At 39.2% G+C, this 12,984-nt stretch overlaps 1 protein-coding gene across 2 annotated transcripts in view; it reads right to left on the minus strand.

Moving 5' to 3' along the window:
• RBM27 (RNA binding motif protein 27) overlaps positions 1–12,984 on the minus strand; it is a 43,780-nt gene that overhangs the window by 19,779 nt on the left and 11,017 nt on the right. For both annotated transcript variants that reach the window (XM_008175026.4, XM_008175025.4), the window contains exons 7-11: positions 12,160–12,399; positions 9,372–9,506; positions 5,456–5,605; positions 1,433–1,580; positions 694–844 (exon numbers count right to left, since the gene is read on the minus strand). In XM_008175026.4, coding sequence (XP_008173248.2) covers positions 694–844; positions 1,433–1,580; positions 5,456–5,605; positions 9,372–9,506; positions 12,160–12,399 — 824 coding nt within the window. The remainder of the gene's footprint in view (positions 1–693; positions 845–1,432; positions 1,581–5,455; positions 5,606–9,371; positions 9,507–12,159; positions 12,400–12,984) is intronic.

A 12,984-nucleotide genomic window follows, 5' to 3' on the forward strand; every position in this document is an offset into this window, starting at 1 on the left:
AAGTCATTCTTAATAGAGAAAGCTAGATAGTTTTGGACTAAAAATGTCTTTACTCATATCAAACTCAAAACATAGGTAGATTTTCATAGGTCCCACTTTTTATTCAGTTTTCTTATCAAAGGCCTAAAGGAAGCCAAGCTACTTTCCCAGCCAAACAGTGGGAAACAGTTGACTAAGATTTTAGCCATAGAACTAGAAATATTTTGTTTATATAGTTCCATGCCAGACAATCCCAAGCACCATCACCTGAATTGCAGTCACCTCTGTGGTGGAAAATGGCAGTAAATTGCTACTCAGACTTTTGGTGAAAGATTGGATAAAGCCCTGACCTTATGAAAAATACTATGGGATCTTCAATTCCCATACAAAAACACGAAGGATTTTTGTTTACCAGGTCTCTTCCAAAAATCAAGTGTAGGGTGCTCAGTGAATGTTGGGGTTTCAGACCCAATGCTTAGCCCCCTTGCTTCACCCCCAGCTTTGAGAGTTTAAAATGCACCTGTGCAGCTAGAAGCTACTGTATTAATTTTTAACAGAGTGGAGAGAGTAATGCAGAGTGGACCAAGCACAAGAGGCTTCTGATTCAGTCCTTTGCCCTCCCCACTAACTATCCTGATTTCCCAAATGATACAGTATGTTTTTTTGACAAAGTTATTGAAGAGAGACATCTGAAAAAAATAATCTTGATTTTACCTGAATGTTAACAATAGTTCCAAATTTGCTGAAATGTTCATTGAGTCGTGTAATATTATTCAACTCAGGTGGGATTTTTCGAACTTCCAGCTTGGTGTTAGTGTACTGATTCTTTTTCAGAAATCCTGGTTTATTCTGGTTATTGGCTTGCCTAGAAAAAGCAAGAGTGAGCTAACATTTATGGGAAACATATTGCATACTAATTACTTAATAGCCTACTGTTCATTACTTAGGTTTATTCTTCTATAATAAGGGTATAATAATGACAAACTCAAGATTTAATGAGACTGTGGTATATGTAGCATTTAACATCTGTAGTCTCAAATGGCAGGAGTCTGTTCACTAAGCCCCAGAGTCTTGAGAGCGCTCTGGCTCAGACAATTATATTCAGAACACTGAAAGAAATCCATTTTACTCCCTTGGTGTTCACACCTCAACTGCTAGCAGAGCACCTCACCCTCCCTGATTGAACTAACCTCGTTATCTCCATACTGATTTATACCTGCCTCTGGAAATTTCCATTACTTGCATCTGAAGAAGTGAGGTTCTTACCCACGAAAGCTTATGCTCCCAATACTTCTGTTAGTCTTAAAGGTGCCACAGGACCCTCTGTTGCTTTTTACAGATTCAGACTAACACGGCTACTCCTCTGATACATTTTACATTACTGATTAGTCAGCTGCATTTAGATAATCTCATCGTCCCTTATGGCCTTATACTCTGACTTATTAGTTCTTACTTTCCCATCCAGGGTTTCTTTACAGATGGGCCTTCCATACTACTTGGAGGTCTTTTCCTGTTGTCTGGCTCAAGCACCACTCTGGTTACATTGCTGCTGTTATTTGCAATGGAAATGGGAGTTTCAGTCTGGATGACAATGTTGGCCGCTGGAGGAAAAAGAAGCATATTATTTAAAGTGCTTTAACCGAGACATCCCCATAATTAGCATTTAAAGTTTAAAAAGCAGACTTTTGTTTAAAGAAAAGCACAAGTATACATACTACAGATGGGTATGTTCAGCTGTTAATACTAAAAATCAAAGGTTTTGACAAGCTGATCAATCTTGTTTATGGAATTACTTCAGGGAATGGAAGTAAGTAGCTTAACAATAAGCTGAGTAGTGGAGGGTAAGAATCTCTCTTAAAAAGGACTTTGGACAAGCACCATATTAAAATTAGAGAAAAAGCCTCAAATTAAACTTCATACTTTAATTTCCAAAGTAAGTGTCAGCCTATTTAACTCATTTAAGAAAGTATGAAAGCCTTAAGAAAGCCACAAATATAGGCTGAAGCCTATCTGTTCAGACCACAATTAACATTTTTTAGCATCTTAGAGACTAACAAATTTATTAGAGCATAAGCTTTCATGGACTACAGCCCACTTCTTCGGATGCATATAGAGTGAAACATATATTGAGGAGATATATATACACATATACAGAGAGCATGAACAGGTGGGAGTTGTCTTACCAACTCTGAGAGGCCAATTAAGTAAGAAAAAAAACTTCTGAAGTGATAATCAAGATAGCTCAGTACAGACAGTTTGATAAGAAGTGTGAGAATACTTACAAGGGGAGATAGATTCAATGTTTGTAATGGCTCAGCCATTCCCAGTCCACTGACTTCCTGAGGAAACTACAATTCATCGGTGATCTTCCAGAAAACACCATCCTGGCCACTATGGACATAGAAGCCCTCTACGCCAATATTTCACACAAAGATGGACTACAAGCTATCAGGAACAGTATCCCCGATAATGTCACAGCTAACCTGGTGGCTGAACTCTGTGACTTTGTCCTCACCCACAACTATTTCACATTTGGGGACAATATATACCTTCAAGTCAGCGGCACTGCTATGGGTACCCGCATGGCCCCACAGTATGCCAACATTTTTATGGCTGACTTAGAACAACGTTTCCTTAGCTCTCGTCCCCTAACGCCCCTACTCTACTTGCGCTACATTGATGACATCATCATCATCTGGACCCATTGAAAAGAAGCCCTTGAGGAATTCCACCATGATTTCAATAATTTCCATCATACCATCAACCTCAGCCTAGATCAATCCACACAAGCGGTCCATTTCCTGGACACTACTGTGCTAATAAGCGATGGTCACATAAATACCACCCTATACTGGAAACCTACTGACCGCTACACTTACCTACATGCCTCCGGCTTCCATCCAGGACACACCACACGATCCATTGTCTACAGCCAAGCTCTAAGATATAACCGCATTTGCTCCAATCCCTCGGATAGAGACAAGCACCTACAAGATCTCTATCAAGCATTCTTAAAACTACAATACTCACCTGCTGAAGTGAAAAAACAGATTGACAGAGCCAGACGAGTACCCAGAAGTCACCTCCCACAAGACAGGCCCAACAAAGAAAATAACAGAACACCACTAGCTGTCACCTTCAGCCCCCAACTAAAACCTCTCCAGCGCATCATCAGAGATCTACAACCTATCCTGAAAGATGATCCTTTACTCTCACAGATCTTGGGAGACAGACCTGTCCTCGCTTACAGACAACCCCCCAACCTAAAGCAAATACTCACCAGCAACCACACATCACTGAACAAAACCACTGACCCAGGAACCTATCCTTGTAACAAAGCCCGATGCCAACTCTGTCCACATATCTATTCAAGTGACATCATCATAGGACCTATTCACATCAGCCATACCATCAGGGGCTCGTTCACCTGCACATCTACCAATGTGATATATGCCATCATGTGCCAGCAATGCCCCTCTGCCATGTACATTGGCCAAACCGGACAGTCTCTACGCAAAAGAATTAATGGACACAAATCTGACATCAGGAATCATAATACTCAAAAACCAGTGGGAGAACACTTTAACCTGTCTAGCCATTCAATGACAGACCTGTGGGTGGCTATCTTACAACAGAAAAACTTCAAAAACAGACTCCAACGAGAGACTGCTGAGCTGGAATTGATATGCAAACTAGATACAATCAACTCAGGATTGAATAAGGACTGGGAATGGCTGAGCCATTACAAACATTGAATCTGTCTCCCCTTGTAAGTATTCTCACACTTCTTATCAAACTGCCGGTACTGGGCTATCTTGATTATCACTTCAAAAGTTTTTTTCTCTTACTTAATTGGCCTCTCAGAGTTGGTAAGACAACTCCCACCTATTCATGCTCTCTGTATGTGTGTATGTATATGTATATATATCTATATCTATATCTATATCTCCTCAATATATGTTTCACTCTATATGCATCCGAAGAAGTGGGCTGTAGTCCACGAAAGCTTATGCTCTAATAAATTTGTTAGTCTCTAAGGTGCCACAAGTACTCTTGTTCTTTTTGCGGATACAGACTAACACGGCTGCTACTCTGAAACCTGTCATTTTTTAGCATGACTTTCTTTCTTGGGCTGAAGATCAAGACAGAGGTGAGAGGCTGCAGAAGTGCTGGGAAGCTGCAGTTTAGAATTGGATGCAATTAAGAGAACTAGGGAGGTGAGGAATATTTGCCTAGTACTTGCTTGCATCCTGCTTAGATGCTGCTATTGCCATTAGTCTTTCACTTCCCACATGCCAAATACTCATTCCCCTAAAAAGAAGCTTGTTTAACTATACATCATTTTATACGGTTTGTTTAAGTACCAGAGACTTCGGTAACACTAGTTACACTGGTGAGAATGAAGGGTATAGGATGCACAGATTTTTTCATTTTAAATATAAAAACAGCTTCCAAAGTAAGTGCACCTCTCTTAGCCTTGAAAAACTTGAATATAAGGGATTGAAACAAATTTGCCTATAGTGTTCTGGATTTTCCCCGTTACTGAAATGCATTCTCAGAGCGCAGTCTCTTAGAGCTTGCAGTGAAGTAAATCTTGTGTTTATGGCATAACAATCCTATGCTATGGAAATGGCATATCAGATTCCACAATAATACTTCACTACTAGATCCTCTGCCCCACCCTCCTCCACACCTCTGGGAGCTTCTTTAATACTGTTCTGAGCCCCAACAACTTTTTTTTTTTTTTTAAAAAGCCTTACAGGTGTTATGTGCAAGCTAAAGTTTTTTTTTTTTATACATGAGAATTAACCCTTCATTTAAACTACACCAGCTCAACTGAATAAATGCAATAGTTCCACACGCAAAAAGATATAAGATTTCATGTGTGATAGTCTGTTTAAATTAAGATACCTTGCTTAAAATAAGCCAGATCCTCATGTGGCCAAGACCTGCCACAGCAGCTCCTTTGCCACCACCCTCACTTCAGCTGACACAGGGAGTATATGGAGAGAAGATGGTGTGGGTGGGCATTCTTGTGCCCCCTGTTACCAGAATGAACCTTTGTTACATTAAAGCAGTGTTCAGGCTGCTTATGTTATAATGGGTACGATTTTGGGATTAGGTAGTTTAAAGCTTTTTGCCCCGTCTCACCTCCCAGCTGCACTAAGAGCTTGAGTGCTTTTGAAAATTAGAGGGAAAGTGATTTGTATTTTGCACTAGTCTGCACAGTAGCAAATCAGTTTTAAGTAATAAGTTAAAAAAAAAACATTTAGATGATCACGTTAGCATTCAAAATTATCTTCTACTTTAATAAGAACTTTGACATTTAAAGTGTGTGAAAGTTATGCCTGAAAGTTAGTTCAAAGGCTCTATTGGTTTTTCTTTGTTCCAGGCTGAAGCTAAGAAAAACCAAGTGATGACAGACTCAACTCTGCTCATAAGAACAGTTACAGCAGTGTCAAGATACCTTTCTTACCTCTTGGATTTGTATCCATCTCCCCAGACGTTAGGCCAATCAGATTTGGACGCTGTGTCTGTGTTCTAGTAAAGAACTGTCGGTATTGAGATCTACCAGCACTGGTAATACTAGGTGCTTCAGGGTTATAACCATCTGGCTCATACGTATCTATCAAGAGACAGAAAAAGAAATGGGAGGGATTTCTAAATAATTCCAAAATTTCAGGTTAGTTGCCTTGAGGAAGATGATTTGAATGTAACACGTCTGATGTACTACACTGAGCACATAGCCCTTGTCTCAAGGAAAAGAAATTGCAAAATAGCATTCAGCTATATCATCCTGAAGGTCATCTCCCTACCCACCATGACCTGCAAAACCATGCTGAGGTCCAAGAATTAGAGCCTGGTTTGGGTGGGAGAAGAGATGGGAGTAAAATAGGGCATAGAAATACACGTAGCTTGCAATCTAAAACACTTGAGTAATATTATTGAACTCTGTAGTAAACCCGTGCTCTACTTAGTTTGTCACTGTTGCTAGTTTGAGGTGTGTTAATACTTCAACCTTTTTCATGCTGGTCCTCAATTCAGAAATGAAGGGAGATTTAAGCCATGTAGGTTATTTTTAATAAATACGCCAGGCAGAAGTAGTAGGCACTCTTCACTAAATCTAATTATATTCCAGTGCCTGAGGGGAAGCAAAGCAGACACCCATGTATTTTGCAGAACAGGGTGGGTAGGGAGACGGACCTTCAGGATGATATAGCTGAACTCTGTTGTGCAATCTCTTTTCCTTGAGAAAAGGGCTATGTGCTCAGTGTAGTACGCAAGACATGTTCTACATTCAAATAATTCTAAGACAGCTGAAATACCGGGCAATCATTTGATCAAAAATATTTACCCACTAAATGAGCCAACAAACAGAATTTAGCTATCTGACTCCAAGACCAGAAAGAAGAACTCTGTGTAAGCTTGAAAGCTTGTCTGTCTCACAACAGAAGTTGGTCCAAGATATTACCTCACCGACCTTGTCTCTCCAATTAGACATTAAGGATCACAGTAATCAAAAAGGGATAAAGTAGGGCTGTTGATTAATTGCAGTTAACTCAAAAAATTAATCGCAGTTTGAATCGCACTGTTAAACAATAAAATACCAATTGAAATTTATTAAATATGTTGGATATTTTTCTACATTTTCATATATATTGTATTCTGTTTTGTAACTGAAATCAAAGTGTATATTTTTATTACAAATATTTGCACTCTAAAAATGATAAACAAAAGAAATAGTATTTTTCAACTCATCTCATACAAGTACTGTAGTGCTCTCTGTCATGAAAGTGCAACTTACAAATGTAGATTTTGTGTGTGTTACATAACTGCACTCAAAAATAAAACAATGTAAAACTTCAGAGCCTACAAGTCCACTCAGTCCTACTTCTTGTTCAACCAATACCTCAGACAAACAAATTTGTTGATATTTACAGGAGATAATGCTGCCCTCTTCTTATTTACAGTGTCAGCAGAAAGTGAGACCAGGCATTTGCATGGCACTTTTGTAACCGGCATTGCAAGGTATTTACATGCCAGATATGCTAAACATTCGTATGCCCCTTCATGCTTCAGCCACCATTCCAGAGGACATGCTTCCATGCTTATGACGTTTGTTAAAAAAAAAAATGCATTAATTAAATTTGTGATTGAACTCCTTGGGGGAGTATTGTATGTCTCCTGTTCTGTTTTACCCGCCTTCTGCCATATATTTCATGTTATAGAAGTCTCGGATGATGACCAAGCACGTTGTTCATTTTAAGAACACTTTCACTGCAGATCTGACAAAACGCAAAGAAGGTACCAATGTAAGATTTCTAAAGATAGCTACCGCACTTGACCCAAGGTTTAAGAATCTGAAGTGCCTTCCTAAATCTGAGAGGGACGAGGTGTTGAGCATGCTTTCAGAAGTCTTAAAAGAGCAACACCCCAATGTGGAAACTACAGAACTCGAATCATCAAAAAAGAAAATCAACCTTCTTCTGGTGGCATCTGATTCAGATAACAAAAATGAATATAAGTCAGTCCACACTGCTTTGGACTGTTATCGAGCAGAACCCGTCATCAGCATGGACGCACGTCCCTGGAATGGTGGTTGAAGCATGAAGGGACATATCAATCTTTAGCGCATCTGGCACATAAATATCTTGCAATGCCGGCTACAACTGTGCCATGAGAATGCCTGTTCTCACTTTCAGGTGACATTGTAAACCAGAAGCAGGCAGCATTATTTCCTGCAAATGTAAACAAACTTGTTTGTCTGAGCGATTGTCTGAACAAGAAGAAGGACTGAGTGGACTTGCAGACTCTAAAATTTCACATTGTTTAATTTTTAAATGCAGTTTTTTTTACATAATTCTATAAATGATATTCTATTATTGTTTAATAGGGCGATTTATCCTAGGTCTGATAGCGATTAAGATCCAAGAACACAAGAGAAGCTAGGTTGGAGAAACAGAGCAAGTGTGGGGTCTTTCTAAATGCCACATCAAGGATGTCTCCTTCTGTCAAACGTATAAGGAAAAAAAACCACACAAAACCCGGAGTTTGTTAAAATTTGTGGAAAGCCTCCAAGTAAATATTGCATGGCCTGGAAGGTGAATGACTGAATAGAGAGATTCATCTGACACAAAGTATCAAAAATCCACCAAACCAGCCTTTCACATTGCCAAGAGGCCATTGAAGTTTCCCCAATACATACTGTAAGTTTTAAAATGTATTCTTTCAGAAAAAGCAAGAGTGAAAAAATGCTTGATCTTGGATATTTTTTAAAAGCAGTTTAGCTCTGGATTCTGCTGAGGACTTCTGTTAAGCATATGTAAATTGTCCTCTAGTTGCTCCTCTGTTGTATCTCATCTGATTTCAAGGGCACAGTCACTGAATGTTCCGATGGCAATAGTGAGAATGTATGTAGTGTCAAAGCATCAGTAACATCCTAAGAATTAAGACAGATTAATCAATCACGAAGAAAAACCCTGCAATTGAAGGACAATCATGTGGGGACAACATGGACTGGAAGTATTTGGGATAAATGAACAAAGATTTCAGCAAGATAACTGAGTGAGCTAAAGCAACACTGCCCTTCAGAATAAGGAAAACAAATGCCAATCGACTCTTCATTACAGGCAACAGTAGTGTAGCACTAAAGATATTGTTGGATTTAAGTTAACCATTTAAGGTTATCCAGTGACCAGATATATTCAGTTACTGCTTTCAATTATGTTTTATATAAAATCTTCATTTTCCATAGTAAAGAGGGACACATTCATCTTTTGGATAATTACAATGAAGTCGCAACATAAACAAAGTTTTATCTTTATAGCTTGCTTTTCTGGTAACAACATACTTGGAGGTGCAGTCTATTTTGGTAGCTGCATATATATTTTTTTTAATAGAAAATTAAAAGATGTTACTGTAATCAAGAATAGAAGCCTTAAAACTGGCCAAAAATAAAAATATGGCTGAGCGAATGACTGGGGGTGGGGGGGTGGGAAAGCTACTTAGAGGTTTAAGCGTACACAAGGTTACAAGTTTAAGTGTAAATACTGAGGATTAAGCTGATAGTTTTAGACGAGACTAACAAATCCAGTTCACCCCAGGATCCTCCACATTCCCTGAGGCTGCAGAGATCCTATGCCACAGTCATACTGCTTTAAGGAGATGATGCCTGGATGAAATTCCATTTAAATGTGAAACTATCTTCTCCTCCCTCTTGCCCCCCTCTCCTCCAACAAATGGAGCATTAATCAAAGGAAAGCCACCAGACTGAATGTTTTTGGATTTGTATGCACTGCAAGTAAAAGTAATCACCATTTATATTATACAACATTAGCAGAAGTAGTTTTAACTCTATTTTAGCCCAGGCAGATTAAAATACATTTGCTTACGTTCTGATACTGTATACAGTAGGTTCTGGGGTAAAGGAGGAGGTAGTCTTGCTCCCACGGGTGCAAGATTGGGCACCGCACTTGTCCGAGGCTGGTCACGGTTATTCATCAAACTTGACTGTGTTAAAGGTGGTCCTATAATGACAACATGAAATAGATCACTGACTTCATAGCCCTACAGATACTGAACAAGTTTGGACTGAACTGTTTGTACATTTATACTCAGCCTTTACTATAACCAAGTTTCTTGAGACTGCAATATTTTCTAATCTGAGCAATAAAAACATTCTGTATATGAAACGTGATTTGGGTTATTTACTCAATGATATTTTATCAGAAAGAATAAAGCTTTAAACTAAAAGGCACTCTCTCTTCCCTTGGAGACAATAACTATTATTGTTAGGGCTTACATTTGCTAGAACAAATCCTCCCTCACTTCCACCAGGGGAATAAAATCTCATTGAGAGCAAGAGATCACAATAGCGCTGTTTAGCCAGCATTTCTCAAATGTGGCCACCAGTGGCTTTTCTTGTGGCCGCAGCCTTCCGGATGGTGATTGAGGGGCGGGCACAAAGCAGTGACCCTCCCCTGGAGCCACAAACGCCAGACGAGCAGACAGCTGCTGTGAGTTCCCCATCTTCTCCATGGCGGTGGGGTTCAGGCTTTCAGCTTCACCCCTGCAGGGTGGCGGGTTCCGGCCATGCGGCAGTGGGCTTTGGCCTTGGGCTGTCCCTCGGCCCCTCGTGCACCACCCCCAGTCCTCGCTGGATCCTCCGTCCACTCACCCATCCACTACATCACCCCCAGCTCCCACTGCCTCCCTACCCACATCCCCTCCAAGGCTTAATTTGTCTCCCGGCTTGCCAGGGCTGAGTAAGTCTGCTGTGAAAAGTGATATTTGCATGTTTGTTAATATCACTTTTCACAGCCTCCCAGCTAGCTTAACACCACAAAACAAAACAAAAAAGACAAGAACATGCAAAGCACCTTATTTGTGTTTCTATTCTGTTTAGGTCCAGTAAAGGATAGAGACAACTGTATGCTATTTTTATTATTGAGCTTGCAAAAAAAACCTTGCATAAATAAATTACTATGATTTGGACATGTACATGTGCATATATATATATTCATTTTTCCTAAAGTTAATTAAGTATTTTAGGAAAAATCATCATAGTGGCCACCACACTCTGAGGCCACCAAAAATTTTGTTGTGAGAACCCCAGGTTTAGACTACAGGTCTAAAAGAAGAACTGCAAGGACAAGAATTAATCCTTTTGTGGACAGAAGCATTTTTGTGTTCAAGCTCAGAGTTATTTTACTATGTTCTTTTCTACTTAAGTCCAGTACAAAACTGAGAACAGCTTTGATTTTTATTCATATTTTAAAGGTCCACAGAACAGTGGCTTAATCATGATATGCATCCAATTAATAAGGTTTCAACCATGATCAGACAGCACTACAGTCTGTTTCCTATTGAGCAAAAAAGGTGGTAAGCAGCTCCAAGTAGTTTTTCTGCTGATCAGATGTACTCGTTTTTGGGGGGGAGGAGCGGGGAAAGAGGGAGGAGAGAGAGAGTATGTTTTTCCATATCCAAATGATTTTAATTTCATTTTCTTATATTTTTAATACAAACATAAAAGTTAAATGTATCGCCACACAGTTCTTAAATCCTGAAGCCATTTCAGAAGTCTTTAGAAGTTTTGCACACAAGTTGGTCAATAGCACTATTTTTGGGGGGAAGGCTAGCAAACTCAATCCTCAAAAAAAGACTGTATGAATTATTAAACCTCATATTCACACATTTTTCTGAGTATCACTTATCTGAAAAATTTACAGGAGGCCCAAATGCTGAATGCTTGGAGAGTTCTGACTAGTCCACAGAATGCCACATGTACTGTGTTGATGTAATGAATAAAACAGTGCTGGAACACAGTGTACATGTTTCCAGTATTCTGCAAAATTCTTCTCACAGGCACAATTTATGCCCCAACATTTCTCAGAACCAGCAAAATACATTGGGATATAGTAGAGAAGTGGCTAGGGAAACTCAGCCACCACTGACAAGCCAAAAAACCCTAATCAACCAGAAATGTTAGATGTGCTAGAATGCATCCTCTTTATTTTGGACATTCTACAGCTAAGAGAGGAAATTTTGAAAAATATTATTAAGTATGATATGCTTTATTACCAAGTCTAGTAGGACAACTACAGAACTTGAACCTCTGCCTGTAAGCTAGTTCAGTTTTGATGACAGCACACGTTTTCCTTAAAATTAGTTATTTGAATATTATATGATTGGTAAGGAGTTTCAAACTAATGTGAGAATCTTTTGACTAGACTAACCTAAAAAGGTCATCTAAACTAATTGTCAGCAATAATCAGCCCCATGTATATGAATAGCTGCATCTATTCCTTTGTATTTAACATATGAGTCCTGAGTATCTACTAATCAAAGGGATTTATTATACTGAATCTATAGTGAGACTTATTGGAGACTGAAGTGCTAAGTGCATGAATCTAAATGCTCAATCCTACACTGATGGATGGGGGATGGTTAGATTCCCCACCGTGTCTCTAGTTTCTATATTAGTCATTTATAGTGCTGTGAACACTACATTTTTAAAACTGCCCTCCAAGTTTCATTTTAGTAAATGTTTTGTACAGCATACAGATAGCTAAGAAGCTAGAACAATGTGTTACTTTGGGTAAATAAAAGTCTCTCTTTTAACAGGAGCCAAGTAATTCATACTAGGACTACAAAATAACCTACTGCAATATTTTAACTTACTTGATACAGGAAGCACGACAGGAGGTGGTGGCCGAGGATGTATTTGTGGGCCTGGCATTCTCATATTGTGAGCTGGACCTGGCATTGGAGGCATTAGCATACCAGGAGGAGGAGGAGGAGGGAGTCCTGGGGGTGGTGGTGGAAAAGGAATCATGCTTGGCAATGAAACTTCATCTACTACTAAAGGGTCATTTCCATGATCAAATTGGCAAAGGTCGCCAAGGACACAAAATCCTCGCTCTGCAAAGTCAGACAGACAGACAATTTCATTAACTTCAAAAGTGATGTTTCAAGAACTTCAAAAGTGATGACTATAAGATTTAATCAAGTATCACTATTTCTGTGCTTTCTCACTAAAGAACAAATAGATGCATTTAAGAAGTTCAGCATATTCTGATCTAACATTTCCCACCATTAAATAAAACTTCAAACTAGAATTCCAGTTGGAATATTAGTTTAGCGTCAAAGAATCTGAACTGTTTCCACAACAGTGTACAAACTTCAACAGCAACATGGGGGATGGGTAGGTAGGGGAGACAGAATCACCACCTGTTTTATGTCAAACCCTATAATCTTACTGAAGACTGCTACTGGCTGAAGTATTTGCGAAGGCACGCCCGTAGAATTATGAACTTAATACATTCCTGCCAGTGCCAAGAATTGTCAGATTTCAAGTAAACCACTTCCAGCAAGATTAAATCTTATCCAAGCAAACTGCAGGCTCATATGCATCCTTACATTAAAAAGAATCTACCTACCACTTAATCTTCATTTACTGCTTGCATTTAGTGAAGAACTTAGTAGATATATTTAAAAATAAAAGAA

Source organism: Chrysemys picta, chromosome 8, assembly GCF_011386835.1.
Source record: "Chrysemys picta bellii isolate R12L10 chromosome 8, ASM1138683v2, whole genome shotgun sequence".
Lineage (NCBI taxonomy): Eukaryota > Metazoa > Chordata > Testudines > Emydidae > Chrysemys > Chrysemys picta.